The sequence below is a fragment of the Mixophyes fleayi genome, chromosome 5, assembly GCF_038048845.1.
Source record: "Mixophyes fleayi isolate aMixFle1 chromosome 5, aMixFle1.hap1, whole genome shotgun sequence".
In the NCBI taxonomy this organism is placed as follows: domain Eukaryota; kingdom Metazoa; phylum Chordata; class Amphibia; order Anura; family Limnodynastidae; genus Mixophyes; species Mixophyes fleayi.
The window spans coordinates 84,990,545-85,006,794 of record NC_134406.1 but is presented as its reverse complement, the minus strand read 5'-3'; the positions used below and the strand labels follow the sequence as shown (position 1 = coordinate 85,006,794).

The window sequence follows — 16,250 nt, the reverse complement described above, 5'->3', positions numbered from 1 at the left end:
CTGTTTAAGGGCTACTCTACATCACATTCTCTGTGGCTAACAGGTGCCTTTTTGCCAGTCTTTTGACACCCAAAGTGTACAGATTATTTATGACTTTGTCCAGACATTTTCATATAGTATAACAATATGTGTATTCCAATAATGGCACATGGCGATATTCAAAAATTATGGTAATAATCAATTACTTGACTTGCTGTCTGTTTCACCTGCAAATTTGAATTCAGAAACCTGTAAAACAATAAATAATTGCGTTTTTCACAGTTAAAGGTGTAGTTTGTGGTTTGTATATAATAATAACAATAATCCTTTATTTATACAGCGCCTCACTCCCAATAGGACAAAACCACTTTACATTGTTGCAGAGGGTGAGGCAGTCATCTTGAGTGTGCTCAGCTGACTACCGAATCATTCACATCACTCCCTGCCCCATTAGAGCTTGCAGTCTACATTATACATGAATATAATATACAGAATAATATATCTAATGCCATAGACAAGTGACATTTCTGATAACTAGGGGCCTGATTCATTAAGAATCTTAACTTGAGAAACTTCTTATTTCAGTCTCCTGGACAAAACCATGTCACAATGCAAGGTGTGCAGATTAGTATTCTGATTTGCACATAAGTAAAATACTGCTTGTTTTTTTATGTAGAACACAAATATCAACTTTAATTTTCAGTGTACAAATAAGCTATCAAGTATTTGTGTGCTACATAAAAAAACAGTCAGTATTTAACTTATGTACAAAACAGAATACTAATCTGCACCCCTTACATTGTAACATGGTTTTGTCCAGGAGACTGAAATAAGAAGTTTCTCAAGTTAAGATCCTTAATGAATCAGGCCATACATGTGCATTCTTACTTATGTTGTATTTAATAAATTGTTTGATAAAAAAAATGGTTATTTTTCAATAGCAAATAAATATATTGTAAATACTTTTGTGTGTTTCAACAGCTAGTACTGAGATTAACAACTGTATTTATGTTATTTTCTGTCTCATTCAGCCAACACAGAGGTGTCATTTTCATTTGATGTTGGGAATGGTCCAGTAGAGCTGATTGTCACTTCTACCACTCCACTAAATGACGACCAGTGGCATCGGGTCAGAGCAGAGAGGAATATAAAGGAAGCCAGATTACAGGTTGACCAGCTCCAACCACAGATCTGCAAAGCACCTACTCATGGCCACACACGACTGGAGCTCACAAGCCAGTTCTATGTCGGTAAGGAAATCAGTGACACTTTAAATTAAAATATTGCCCAAAAATATATTCTTACATTGCTGGTCCAAATCTGGTTTAAATCTACAACTGTGAATTAGAATTTAATTTAAACAGCCTTTTAACAGCCAGGTACCCTCCACCTTGTGTGTTTTTTCCACACCTCATTGGACATGATGAAGACAAACACAGATCCACCAAACTCTGGAAAGTAGCCACCCTGACATGTAAACTCTCTTTTTTCCAAATAGGGATTGCAAAGTTGGATTCCAAGAATGAATTAATGAATTATGAATTAATTAATGAATTAATTTCTTCATTTATCATAGTGTAGATAGTTAATTAGCATTCAAGTGTGGCCAAAATTAGTCTGTTTGTGGTCATGAAAGAGTGCTGCTACCCCTGCAATTGTATCATCCGTTCTGGAGTTATATCTTCTGCCCTCACCCCCCTGACTGTATTGATGGTCCAACCATAAACAAGCTCTTTCTGAAAGAAACAAACATATTCTAAAGGTTATTAAAATTATATAAAATAATGAGTAGAAAAAGCATTATATCCCAAACCACAGGGAGAAAGTATGGAAAGTAGGAAAAAATGTGGTAATTCTGCCGTCTATGTGGCCTTACCACAAATCTTGGTGTTTTCATCATTGCATCCTGTTAGTAACCCACAAGCCTTAGGGCTCATACCCACTTGTGTTTACTATGATATTTACTAGTATTTATAATAGTAAAACTCATGTAACTGGGCTTGATGCTAGAAACTACAGGATCTAATGTCACCATGCCCTCAGGAGATTTTACTAACTTCTAGTAGCATTGCAGTAGTGGTTCGTTGGTGTTCTGGCTTTTGGGATGCATCTAGTTTTCTCTTTTTTTGTGTACCATGAGTACATGCATTAGGAAAGCATACAGCAAGGTTCAAATGCTACTAAAAATGTTATTAAGAAATTAATGTTAAAAATGTTTGCATTTGACGAGATTTTAGCATTTTACTAGTATTTTTAAACACAAAAAACTTCAGTTGGTATGAGATTTTAAAGCAACAATCTTGTGAAAAAAGTATTTTCCTTGGTCTGTTTCTTCAGGCTACATTTACTGATTTATAGTTCTGCACAGTTTGCAGAGTGTCATACTACTACCATGGCAACCACAGCCTCATGACACATGATGTAGTGATTATAGAGGCTCTGAGCTCAGGCTGCTCTGCATAAAGTCCTCCCCCCTCCTTCTCCCCTTGCTGCCTTCACATGGCATGATTAGTGTCTATGTACTAAACCATAAACCTAAATTGGGTCATGTGGTTTGGTACTTCTGGTATTTATCCAAAGACAGAGATGAACACAATGATGCTGAGTTAGGAGCAAAACAAAGAAAAGGAGCAAATTTGCACCTTGGCAAAACCATGTTGCATTGGAGGAGGAGATAAATTTAAAATGTATGGACAGATTTATAGTTGGGGTAGGGCATCTCATAGATCAACTTTAATTTCAGTGTAAAAATAAAACTATCGATTATTTGTGTTCTACATGAAAAAACAGCCAGTATTTTCCTTGCGTTTAAAAAAAGGAAATCAATTTGTAGTCTTTGCATTGTAACATGGTTTGTCCAGGTGCAAATTTGCTCCTTTGTTTTGCTTTGCTCCTAAACCAGCAGCACGCCCAAAACCTTTTAAAAATACATTAAGTCAGTTATTTTCCCAATCCTTAAGAGAATAATGCTATTCTGCAGTCAGGCCAAGCATCGCTGCTTTTTTACTGGATGACACAATTTTTTAATATCAATCTCTACAAATATACCATTGTAATTTAAATTTGCAATTGAACGAAATAAAAAATAATAAAAATTATTATTATTATCATTGTTATTATTATCTGAAGCTTCCAGCTGTGTTGCCTGGGTGTCTTCATATCTGAACTGTTCTGAACTGTACATATGCAGAGATACTCAGTTTTGAGGCATTGAATAGGACCCAATTCAAATCAATGAAGCGCTGACAAAGCAGTCAAAGGTGCTTTTTTAACACCGTAAAAGCAAGCATGCCTTGGAAGTGTTCGCCAGAGCTCTATTTAAATAAATGAAAAGAAAAATGCTTCAAAAGAGCTCCAAAACACTTCAAATAGGCACAGGCGTTTTTGAAGCACTTTTTGTCTTCCCTTTTAGTATTCAAACTGAAGCCATGCTCATCTGTACATATCTTTTTACGACGACCCATAAAGTCTTGATTTTCAAGTGACAAAATGAGACTGGCCTACCAAATTGGGGACGTGGTCTCTGCCAAATGCATTTTTGGTTGGCAGGTGTGTGGCATAACTTTGTAAAAAATGGGGATGGGCTTATTTATTTTTCATTTTGACATGTTGGGAGGTATTCACTGTGTATAAGTGGCACAGTAAGGGGCAGGTTCAATTCCCTGCGCTGTTCTTTTCAACAACGCCAGCCGCACACTATTAAGGTTACTACGGTAATAGTTACTCATTACTACTGTAACTACAGTAATGACAACACTGAACACAGGTCTGTGAGCCACGAGCAAAAATCTGCATTAAAATTTCCGTAGTAATGGTAATAATGTGCGGCCCGCGTTGTTCTTTAGAATCTGCCCATAAGACATGGGGCTAGATTTACTAAGCTGCAGGTTTGAAAAAGTGGGCATATTGCCTATAGCAACCAATCAGATTCTAGCTGTCATTTATTTAGTACCTTCTACAAAATGACAGCTAGAATCTGATTGGTTGCTATAGGCAACATCCCCACTTTTTCAAACCTGCAGCTTAGTAAATCTAGCCCATAGACTTTAAATGGTGTTTGATGAAACCATATGGTGCACTTATAAACTAATAAGCACTCAGGGGATAAATGTGCCCTTTCTGGTTTTCAGTGATTGGAGATCAATAATGCATCCCGCATTCATATTCGAAGGTCACAGACATGGTTTGCTTGAAAATAATTGTTGATTTGTCATAAAATGATTAACAACAAGCAACATCTGATTTTAAGCTAAGTGACTGTTAACCTAACAGATATTTATGCAGCTTTTTATAAATATAAATTCAATTATTAAAAAGATTTTGATAATAAAATATCTCATAAAGGTCGCTTATAACATTTCAATGTGTATAGATATATAAGCATCCCTTGTAAAGTGATGACTCATATTAACATATTTTTGTATATTTTTTTAAACTTTTTTGGTGGGGATCAATTATAGCTTGACAAGGTATTTAAAAGAGTTTACTTACATAAGTTCTAGTCCCACTCCTGACAAAGTGGTCTCATACCTTGGAACATTTTGAGTGAATGTTCATTTTAGCTATTTTTTGTTGACATCAGACTCTATGGAGTCATGTAGAGTTGTCCAACTCGAAAGCGCAAAAATTGCTTTCTGAAACTGCCCATGCGCAGTAGACAAAGTTACGTCTCAGTCTGCTTTCATGCTCCACGTTGTGTTTAGAGAATGGGAATAGGGGAAGTAGTGGGATGGCAGCTGTAGTCATTGTACAGTAAGGGCATGTGTAGAGGTGGAAATAGCCGCAGATATGCCTCTAGGCCCACCTGGTGCAAGATCTGTGCTGATGATGATGACGATCCACACAGACCTTTTTGTGTTAAAAAAATAAAATAAAAACAAAAATGTGTAGCCCCCCACAGAAAACGTTTAACCAGCCCTAGTGCTGCCAGCCAACCTGCAAAATTGGGGGGACAAAAGGCATGAGGAACCCCGAATTTTGTTAGTACCAGCCCTGGCTGGTGACACTATAGCAGACAAATCGGTAGCATGGGGACCCCCTGCTGTAGTGCCCGGTCAGTCAGCACAGGGCTGGAGCACTTACGGGATCGGTCCCACAAAACAAATGCGGGCCTCCCCAGGTATAATCAGCCCTGTACTGAAAACACTGGAGCTCTTACCACACCACTCAAGCAGTGGGTCTGGGGTAATTTTTGAAAAATAGATGTTTAAAAGCATATTGCCCATGGTGCACTACAGGTCCCAGCATACCCATACATGCCCAGAACTCAAGACTACGCTGCAGTTTTCTTGGTCTGGCAAGCAGGATACAGTTACGAAAATGTATGCAATTTTCATACTATTCTGAGTAAAGGTATGAGCAGCGTGGAATACTAAGTAAAGTACAGGAAGCAAATTTCACTGGTAAATTGCTTCCAACTTTACATGAGGCCCTAGGCAGGTGCGGGCGGTGCCGTTGCCCAGGGTGCAAGCCCAAGGGGGCACAGCCGCCCGATACCTACCTCTGTGCCCAGGTTCAGTCACTCCACTCAGCGCCCTACGAGAACCTCCACAAGCAACAATTAATTCCCGGAATCTGAAGCAGTGGAACGCAAGTTTGCGTTCCAAATGCCGAACTTCCTGCTTTCGGTGGAACGCACATGCATTTCACTGCTTCAGGTGACCAATCAGGAGTCCATTGCATCAGCCCTATTCAATAGCCACAGGAAGCTGAATAATTAATTGCCGGCTTCTAAGCACGCTCCCGGCTGTCAAACTGGCTTGGAGGCGGAGGTGAAGCGTCCCATTTGTTGCAATGGTGACAGCCAGGACGAGGGGGGGCAGAAGTGATGTCCTGTCTGTCGGGCAACAGCCTGGACACAGCCTGATACACAGACAGACGAGCCGCAGTGGCGGTGTCTCTCAACAGTTCCAAGTATTTCCAACTCCAGTGTATAAAAAAAAATGACCAGCTTCAATCCAGCGCCAGACTTTGAGTCTTGTTGGGGGCCGGAACCGTGCCAACAATATTGTATATCTTTGACACTTCATAAATACTAGTTATCATTAATAATAAAAAAATGAAGTGTAAAACTCACTAGTATTTGCATTTACTGTCTGGAGCGTTTGTGTTGCGGGATGATTTTTCCAATGCTGCCTGCTCCATTTCTTGCATTCAGTGAATGAACTGGGGTAAATGCATGGTCCTCTATTGAACCCACAGACCACAAGTGCAAATACTAGTTAACCACTGTGTTTGACATGTGGTGCAACTGGTATTTAACCCAGTACCAGTGGGTAAACGCCTTTATATGTATACTTTTCAAATATTTCTAATAATGAAGCATCTACAATGACTCTAACGTGCTGCATTATTAAATAAACATGCCAACCACACCCCCACATTAGGTTGGCCACACTCACTTGGCAAATGTCACTCCCACATAGATGGGGGGCGCCGATGCCCTGTCTCACCCAGGGCACTAAAATGTCTAGTTAGGGCACTGGTCCTATGTGTATGCATTAATAAAACAATCTTTTTATGAAGCAAACCACAGCTACAGTGTACTTTGAGCATCCGTGTAGGACCCTCTTCTGATCTCCATTCACTTTCCAGAAACGAGGAGGTGTCATTTAAAATAAGTTTATTACTGATACTACTAATTATCATACTAACAGATTTTACTGGTCTTTATGGTTGGTGCCTATGCTTTTGCCTTCTCACTACCTGATCCAGAGATTATTGTGAAGAAAGAAACTAACCCATAACAGAGATTATATTGCTTTCCAGTGCTCCAAACAGACTCTTTGTTCAAAACATTCTCCGTTTCTCTCAATTTAGGCAAATGGTTGTAAGGCATCATAAACTGGCCATATGCTTCCCAGGTTCAGATGAAGTTATTAAAATATTGTAGTAATATTATCAAGGCGCCTCTGCGCTGAAAACTCATAATTGAAGCAAATGTACATTTTTAAACATGTAATAAACTATTGCAGCAGGGAAGGGATTAGGGGAAAAAATCAATGCCTGCTGATTTACTGTGGCAGCAAAAATAGAAAGGCTTTGCACAAATTTTACTCTAATATGTTCTGTGGTTTCCAGACACTGCAAAAAACGTTTATTCTTTCTATGTAATAGACAGCTACACTCTATTTAAATCAGAATACAGAAGTTCTTTATATAATTTTAATGATAGTCACAAATGAACCAGTTCCGTCTGGTGCACCAGCAGTATAGATATTTTTAAATAAATTATACACAATATATTTATTTTTTCTGCCATTTTACTAAACAGCTAAGAGTTTTTTTTAACTCAATTATTTGACACATATGCTACTCAGTGGCAGAATGACGCATGAGAAGGTTACAGCACAGCAACGCGGCTAAAAGTTTGCTTGAGCAGAGAGTTATGGGAAAAAGACCCCACAGCATGCAAGTGAGGCAATGTTTGGTGCTAGACAGATTACATTAATGTGATATCTCAGTGGGCCAGCAGCATAGAACACATTAATGAAAAGCAGACAACATTTTGCAGGTTTATAATCAGTAGAAGTCTGGCAAAGGTGACAGAAGAGCAATATACCCCAGGCCGTATATAACGGGCAACACTAAAAGATCGTTAGGGCTACCTTCGGCACGTACCACCAATGTGACTGTGTGGTCATATGCCAGATTTCACTACAAGGTTATAGTATAGGTAACAGTCTTAAAAATAATTATCTTGCAACAAATTAAACCATGGCTAGTAAATTCTGTGTTCCTTCCCATTATAGCCTATTATTGTAAGTACCTAGCCATTGGTCCCTTACCGTGGTCCACTTACATCTGCGGGCACCCATAAGCTATATTTGGCAGACTCCACCGTTAACAATGACCTTTATGGCAAAAATATGTTCTTACAACCTAGGACACTGGGTCAATAGACCAGATTTACTGTAAGCAGCAGTTCTTGAATGGATGGACAGGTTTTAGAAATATCTTGGGTTTTTTGTACCACTTTGAAAATCCATCTACAAGTAGAAGAAAAAAAATCACAATATTCATTTCTTTGCTTGAATGTTCAGCTGAAAGGAAAGAAGAACATTATGTAAATTCTCTAATGCCTTGTCATATAAGAACCCATTACCATGGTGTTGAGCTACCGAACAGGCCATGTCAGGAATCCGTTCTATTACGTCCTGTAACCAGGCTTAGGAAATAAGATTGATTCCTGTAATTGAAATGTAAAGTTCATAAGAAGGTATTTTGTTTTATGAAAAGTCATTGTAGTAAGTTAAACTTCAGGAGCAGTCAAAGCCTCTAGTCTTGTTCTTCCAAGTAACAACTAACAGCCAGCTACTGTTACTGTTTAAGGCAAAGATGAGTGAATTCAATAAATAATTTAAACTGTTTTAGTTGTTAAAATAATAACATTGCTGCGTTAGGCTACAAGGTGAAATGCTGTTTTTGTGCCCACCGGGAAGTGAGCACCATGCTTGAAAGTTAATGTATTACTTCTTAGTCCATATTTTAGAGGACTATCTAGTGTTCTTTCACAAATCGCAATATACTGCAATATTACTTATTTTGAAAATAACATGCTTGTATAGTTGTCCTGAATAAACAAAAGCATGACTGAGATTTTGCTGTGTTAATGCAAGCCTGTATTCTACCATTTTGTATAATAAATTAGTTTCCGTGGGATTGTTCAGAGTCTATAGGGCTTATTGCATACACGCTGACAATCCCAATATAGGGGGGACATCTAAAATTCCTTGCAAAGGTGATTTCTTAATGCTTTAAGGTGCAGAGCTCAATATGTAGGGTTGTCGTCTGGGCAAATAATGTGGCCTTGAATGCCACTATTTCCAAATCAGGTATCTTGAATGGTATGGTATTGACATACGTGGTTTAATATGCATAAATAGGGTAAAACCCACAACCAATCAGATTTGAGCAATCATTTATATAATAAAGTTTGACAAATAAATGCAAACATTTGATTGGTTGATATGAGCCATAGTACTTTAGTGTCCAGTATCCCTTGCTAAAAAAATAAGCCCCTGTGATTGCTATTGTGTTTTCTCTTTTTCAAGCCCCAACTGACGTTGAGAAATTCAAATCTGAAAAGATTTTAAGCTTTCTGTTCAGATGTACAAATGTTTAACTGAATATTAACAGAGTAAAATGAACCTTATTTATAAAAAGAGTATTCTCTCTTTAAAAATGCATACATTTAATTGATAAGATGGTCAAATGGTCCATCTGGTTCACATAAAAGTGTCTATAGCAAATGATGCCATTTTAGTGAAGACTGCTATAAACTAACAGCGGTGCACTAACAATCTTCTTTTGCTTGTACACAAAGGCGCAGCTGGAGATCAGAAAGGGTTCCTGGGCTGCATTCGTTCTCTAAGAGTGAATGGTGTTCCATTAGATTTGGAAGAGAGAGCAAAGGCTACCCAAGGTGTGAAGCCCGGCTGTTCAGGACACTGTACCAGCTATAAAAACCTCTGCAAAAATGGTGGGACATGTAACGAGCTATACAAAGGGTACACATGTGACTGCTCGAGGACTGCATATGATGGAAATAACTGTATAAATGGTAAGCCTTGAACGCCTAGAACACAGTATCATTTGCTGTTAGAAATCTGAACTTCCTCCTACATAAAGTTTTGTGGGAAATGAGAGTAGAGTATTTCTTTATTATTGTTTAAAAATAATATATTATCCTGCATTACAATAGCAGTGATAATTATTACATACTAATAAAAATACATTGTATTTTAATTTACTTTTAATTGTATGTTTGGTAATGTTTGTGAAGATTTCATGTGCTTAGTTTGAACATAAGTTACATACTGTTGGCATAGTGATCTATAATGTCAAAGCCAGCTTCAATTTCAGTGCACACAGTATAACTGCAGAGCATACACAAAGCACTTCAGCACAATTGTGTCAACTAGTCCTTAATGTTTTGTTATAATGCCCTGCCTACTCAATATTGCTGTTATGTAATATGTATACATATTCATAAAGTGGTTCACTATGAATAAAGCCTCTCCACCCCAGATAACAGCATAACAAACAAGATGAACATCATAAAGCAATGCATATAATGAACATTATGCAATTTTTTTTAAATAGACTGCAAAATTAAATAATCAGTTAGTATTGAAAATGTAAAAGGTTTGATATATAAATATAATACAAAAGTGATTGGGGCTCATTAAGAAGTGGGTACATTTGTGCTTCAAATGTATGTATGCAGAAATACAAGTAATAAGTGTACTTACGTGCATATGCTCAATCAGATGCATACCCAATGTGTCCAGCTCAAAAACAGTAGCATTTGCGGCAGACATACGTCAGGGGTAACAAGTGTGTATATTTAGGCCTCCATGATAATGTAGAGAGGGGGCTTGACAGTGTTAGTAGCAAACGCTATTCGAGTTACCCTAATTGTGCACAATGTAAGAAAGTAATGAAGTGCCATATACACAAGTGAGAATATTGTCTTGAGCTATTAATACATGCACATTTTCAATGTAAAATGTAATTAAATACAAATTAAATTAAATGCAAACATTTTACCCTTTAAAAATCAAACAGACACCTGCTTTTCTGCAGTAGTCCATATGGAAATGTCAGTTATATAGCCATGCTGATAGTCATCTTCATTGCATAGCGCCTATCATTGCGCACACATAATTAAGGGTTGCTGAAACACAATTCTTAGCGTGCAAGCCGCAATATGCCTACCTCTGTTAGGTAGCTAACAGCAGACATTAACTATGCAATGTACAGAAACAATTTTAAGTTGGCAACATGATGTTGTATTCCAACATTGCTCTACTGTGAATATTTAAGATGCTCTTTCCTTTTTTAATGTCTTTTATCAATTATATAGATTTTTAAATGATACCAATGGCGCTCATATTTGTTCAAGAGAAAACACAACAATATCAGAAAATGAAAATAAAATGATAGCTTAACAGCGTATTAATGACACTGCAACAATGCTGACTGCAATAAACATTATATTTTCTGGATCTGATACAATAAGGGGGTATAAATATTACACAGTTACTTAATAAATATGTAAAAGTTTGATAGATTAAATATGGTTACTAATTGTTATAAATAAAAGCATAAAACAGAAAGTTATTGGCTTTAGTCAGCCAATATAACAGTTATAATTTCTATATATAGGCTGTTATATTTGCAGCACTATCGGGAATGTAAAAAAAAATATGTAAGTGATTCATTTATAAAACAAGCAAGAATTACTGGTTACATGCTAACAAATAGAGCAGGTAAAACAAATAGAATCAAATACGTCAAAAAATCACATATAGCATTAAAAAATCTTACAAAGTCTACAAAGTGTTCAGTTTTAGAATACACAACATATCGTAGATTTAAAATCCACAATAATAAACATAGCAGTTAATGCACATGGGAGTTTTTTCCTGCATCCTTCATCCTGTATTTCTCCTAGATTATGTTATCCTATGATAAAATCAGTAACAATCCACACAAACTGGTTTATTTTAGTGTTTTTTTCTTCCAGAGTTTGTTCAATTTTAAAAAAAATGCAGTTTAACACTCATTTTATAGTAGAAAACATCTTCTTGCACATAACCTTATAAAAAATTTCAAAAGTACAGTATGTCAAATTGGCTACAATAGTACGCACCCTATAAAATAGTTATAATGTCACAACCAAGCTAGCAATCTTATATATAAAAATAAATAAATTGCATACATAACTATTATTGTCAGATAACCTTACATGTTTCCAACCTGATATAGTAAAGATGTCTTATTCCTATGTCGGCTTAAAGGTCAGATGTGGATAACGACCAATTCATATATCTCATAAACTCAATGTTGAATCCAAACATGCAGGTCAATTTGTTATGATATAAATCACATCCACTTTTATAGTTTATGATTCTTGCATGTTTAATTAATTTTTAGTTCACTATTAAGTAACTGGTATGACTTAATAATGACTAACATAGTTTCTGCTCTATAATCCTTGCAACAGTAAAAACTCCACATTCATATAAGGCAGAGGTGCTCAAACTCAGTCCTGAATAGCTCCAACACAGTGGCGAAACTACCATTGTGGCAGCAGGTGCCATGCACAGGGGCCCTTGGAGATAATGGGGCCCGCTGCATAGCAGATGCAGAGGGTCGTGGCCCCAGTTCCCACAGTTCACTAGTTCCCGCCTCTGTTCCAACAGTTCATGTTTTCAGGAATTATTTAATCATGCACAGGTGAGTTAATTTACTTGTCTGGGTCAGTAATAATCACACCTGTTTCTACAGACAGAATTATTGGAATCATGACCTGTTGAACTGGGTTTGAGCACCTCTGATAAAATGGTTTGCCCAATTGCATGTCCCAATTAATTAATAATTGCAGCTGGCAGTCCCGTATTTTGTCTCAAGCCATTGACGGACAAATTTCCAAATTTAAACTTGTGTGTGTTTCTTTTATTACTTTTACTTTATTTAAATTATTGTGTATTGCAGCTGTTGGAGGATACTTTGAAGAAGGAACATGGTTGAAATATAATTTCCATACAGCATCTACTTCAGCATCGGTCAGCCTGAAAGATACATCCAGTATCCCACAGACTTCAGCTTCAGATATATCCTTAGCAAAAGAGGAATTGCTGTTTAGCTTCAGTACCACCAAGTCACCATGCATCCTCGTGTATGTCAGCTCTTATTCCCAAGACTATCTGGCCGTGCTCCTGAAGCCACCAGGTAAAGCACCAACTCTGGTTGATCAATTTTCTGTCAGCAATTTAACACTAAGTAGATACGTACGTGCACATTCTGAGACTGTTTTGCAAGTCTGCTGTTATAGGACGTATATGATTGAAACAGGATGACGCTTGCAATGCATAGTAACATTATAATAGTTGCTTACATTTCTATACATTTTTTTCTTATAAATTGAGAAATCTAGCTTTTCTTCATTCGGTAGCACATCATGCACTTAAATATGGACATTTTGTTTGGGCAAACTTATTGAACTTCTTTTTATTCCATAGATCAAACATCTGTATCCTTAAACTGCTACACCAAGGGGTCAAAGATATTTTAATGTATTGTGGTCATACAGATAAAGTGCTAATGTTTAAGACTGATGACATGACCGTGCGCACGTCTCTCAATCATGCTATTAGTCTTAAATAGGTGTGCTTCATTCTTGTACATCTCTAAATGCGCTACCGTTGAAATAGACGCCATGGCGTTAGTATGGCACCTGATCACGCCATCAGACTACAGTAATAGAGCTTCACTTATATGACACTAGCATAAATAGTAATATTTATAATTGTAGTATGTAGCGCTATAAATCAAGCATTTCATACAATAGATCTTACCCCAAACAAGTTAATATTTTGCTTTTCTATGTACTTTTTTTTTGCATCATATAACACGTTATATTAATTTTAACTGGTGATTTTGCTGAACCTTTTGTTCAATGTATTTCAATGTAGCTTGTACAGCCTGTTGTGGTTTTTTTTTTTAATGGAAAATAGTGTGTTGTTGCTGCAAACTTAGATCCTCACAAATATTATTAATAATATTATGTTACTTTTAACTTCCAAAGGTGCTTAGATAATTGACATATATCTCAGGGGTGCCAGTGCATTCATTTATTTTTACCTTTCTTTCAGGTATCTTACAAATTCGGTATAATTTGGGTGGTACCAAAGAGCCATACATCTTAGATATCACTGATCACAGAAATATGGCTAATAGCCAGCCACACAACGTCAATATCACCAGGGTTGGAAGGACTATTATTTTCCAGGTAATATACACCTTGATATAATAGCTAATTAAGATATTACTACTATTAAGTATGTAGTACAGTTGTATAGTAGTATTGTCCCAGACTTCCATAATGTAGATTGGTTCTAAAGATAACCCCGTTTTAGACAGAGCTTTTCCTAGGAGAAAGAAGTAGGATGTACACAATATTAGTTCAGGTACCCTGACACTCAGTTCTTAATGACATCACTCAAAGCATAAAAAAGGAGTAACATTTGCACCTGGGCAAAACCATGTTGCATTGGAGGGGGAGGTACATTTAAAATGTGGGGACAGATTTATAGTTGGGTTAGGACATGTCCTAGATCAACTTTAAATTTCAGTGTAATAGTAAAGCTATCTAGTATTTGTGTGCTAGATGAAAAAAACAGCCAGTATTTAATTTATGTGCAAAATAATAAACTAATTTGCATCCCTTGCATTGTGATATGGTTTGTCCCAGAGAACATTTACTCCTTTTTTGCCTTAATGACTCAGGCCCCATGACTTCAACTGTTTCCCATGTTTCAGCATCCTGAGAGGTTAAACGCATTAGGGTGTTTATTCAATTTTGGAATTGTCATAATCTGGCTTAATTTAAAGCCTAATGACTTGATCAAGTTTTGAGGCCAGTTAAATTCAGCAAATTACTGAAGATTTGGTAAAACATGCAATTTGACCAAACTTTTGCATACAAATGCGTTTGTGTGTGTGTTTGTGTGTGTGTGTGTGTGTGTGTGTGTGTGTGTGTGTGTGTGTGTGTGTGTACACAGCTTAATTTCACTTTATGGGTAATAGATCATCTAAAGGATCTCATTCTAAAATGGGACATGCAATTTCCATAATCTTAACTAATAGTACCCACACATTGCATGTTATACACTGCTAGTGTTACTAACAATCAGTGTTAGTATGTGCTGTAATATTAAGAGCAAATATTATTTCAAGACAACTGGATTATATTTGCTTCTTAACAAAATTTTGTCCAAAGTCTTGGGATTATAAAGTAGAAGATCTGATGTAGTGCACAAGGATGCTGACAGCTCTGCAGTTTATAGATAGTGACTGGCGTACAACAGACATTTCTAAAACAAATGATTGTTTTCTGTGTTGTTTTGACAACCACAGAATGCTATAATTAGAAACACATAGGTCAGAGTGGACAGGAAATGGATATTATGAACAGACCCTGAATGGTATTTCATTTAAAGAACCCACCAATGATAGTGTTTTGCCCAATCCTGTGTACTACATTATTGTGTGCAAATTATTCATTCTCCTGATAAACAGGGTTTGAAATTCAGAATTACTGTCATTCTGTACATTTCACTGTAATAATTACCTAAGCTGCTGTCCATGGACATTGTACTGGTTTTGTTTCATCCTTTATTTGTAGGAATAAGAGAGCAGGTGCAAGTTATTCCCGTCTAATATCCTGGCTTTATAAAATATAGATTGTTACCACAGGGAGTCCTTGTTCAGACTAAATATTTTATTGCCTTTGTCCTTTGGGGCCCATGATATGCTACATGCAAGTGGGATCCTTGGCAGTCTCTTCTGTGTTCTTCTTTGTCACTCCAGTTATTGCTTCCCAGCACACTTACAATATAAATCCCCAATATGATCCCACTCTACACTGCAAGGCGGGATTGTATTTCAAAAAACAGTTGGAGTGGACCCTCAGTCCTGACATAATATCACTTTATTGTTTTTCAAGCATCAATAAAAGATTTGTTGAGCTGAATAAACACAGAAGGGAACTTTTGTTATTACCATTTCATCCGTCGCTTGCAAGATACAGGGGTAGCAGACAATTTTTCATTTTCATCCACTAGAAGTGAGCTAAATCTTTCTCCCCACTTTCATTTACATTAGAATGCCACTGGCATTCAGGCACAGGTTACAGCAAAGAAATGAAGTTAGTGGCTCACTGAAGGTATATAGTCTTAAAACGATATATCAAGAATTACACTACATTTGATTCATTTATTATAGCATGAGGATATTGCCTATATAGTTTGTATGTAAATATTTTCATATTAATGCTATTTAACATTGTAAATATACCAAGCAATAAGTCATTTTTATTCTTTATTTCTAAGCATCCTGGTGCCATTGTTGCTATTGCTTTCTATGTACAGTTGAACATTCAAAATACATCATTTCTCAATATGTCATCAGCAACGAATGCAGTTATGTAACTAAATGTACAATTCCAAATGCTGTATATATTTAGGGCAGCATGGTGGCGTAGTGGTAAGCACTTCTGCCTTACAGCGCTGGGGTCATGAGTTCAATTCCCAACCATGGCCTTATCTGTGAGGAGTTTGTATGTTCTCCCCGTGTTTGCGTGGGTTTCCTCCAGGTGCTCTGGTTTCCTCCCACACTCCAAAAACATACTAGTAGGTTAATTGGCTGCTAACAAAAATGTGTGTGTGTGTGTGTGTGTGTGTGTGTGTATGTTAGGGAATTTA

General features: G+C 36.8%; 1 protein-coding gene across 2 annotated transcripts in view; it reads left to right on the top strand.

Annotated features, from left to right (window-relative positions):
• The window catches only part of CNTNAP2 (contactin associated protein 2), a 1,405,747-nt gene that overhangs the window by 1,296,184 nt on the left and 93,313 nt on the right, over positions 1-16,250 (top strand). For both annotated transcript variants that reach the window (XM_075212518.1, XM_075212517.1), the window contains exons 17-20: positions 1,011-1,229; positions 9,305-9,541; positions 12,481-12,717; positions 13,641-13,777. In XM_075212518.1, coding sequence (XP_075068619.1) covers positions 1,011-1,229; positions 9,305-9,541; positions 12,481-12,717; positions 13,641-13,777 — 830 coding nt within the window. The remainder of the gene's footprint in view (positions 1-1,010; positions 1,230-9,304; positions 9,542-12,480; positions 12,718-13,640; positions 13,778-16,250) is intronic.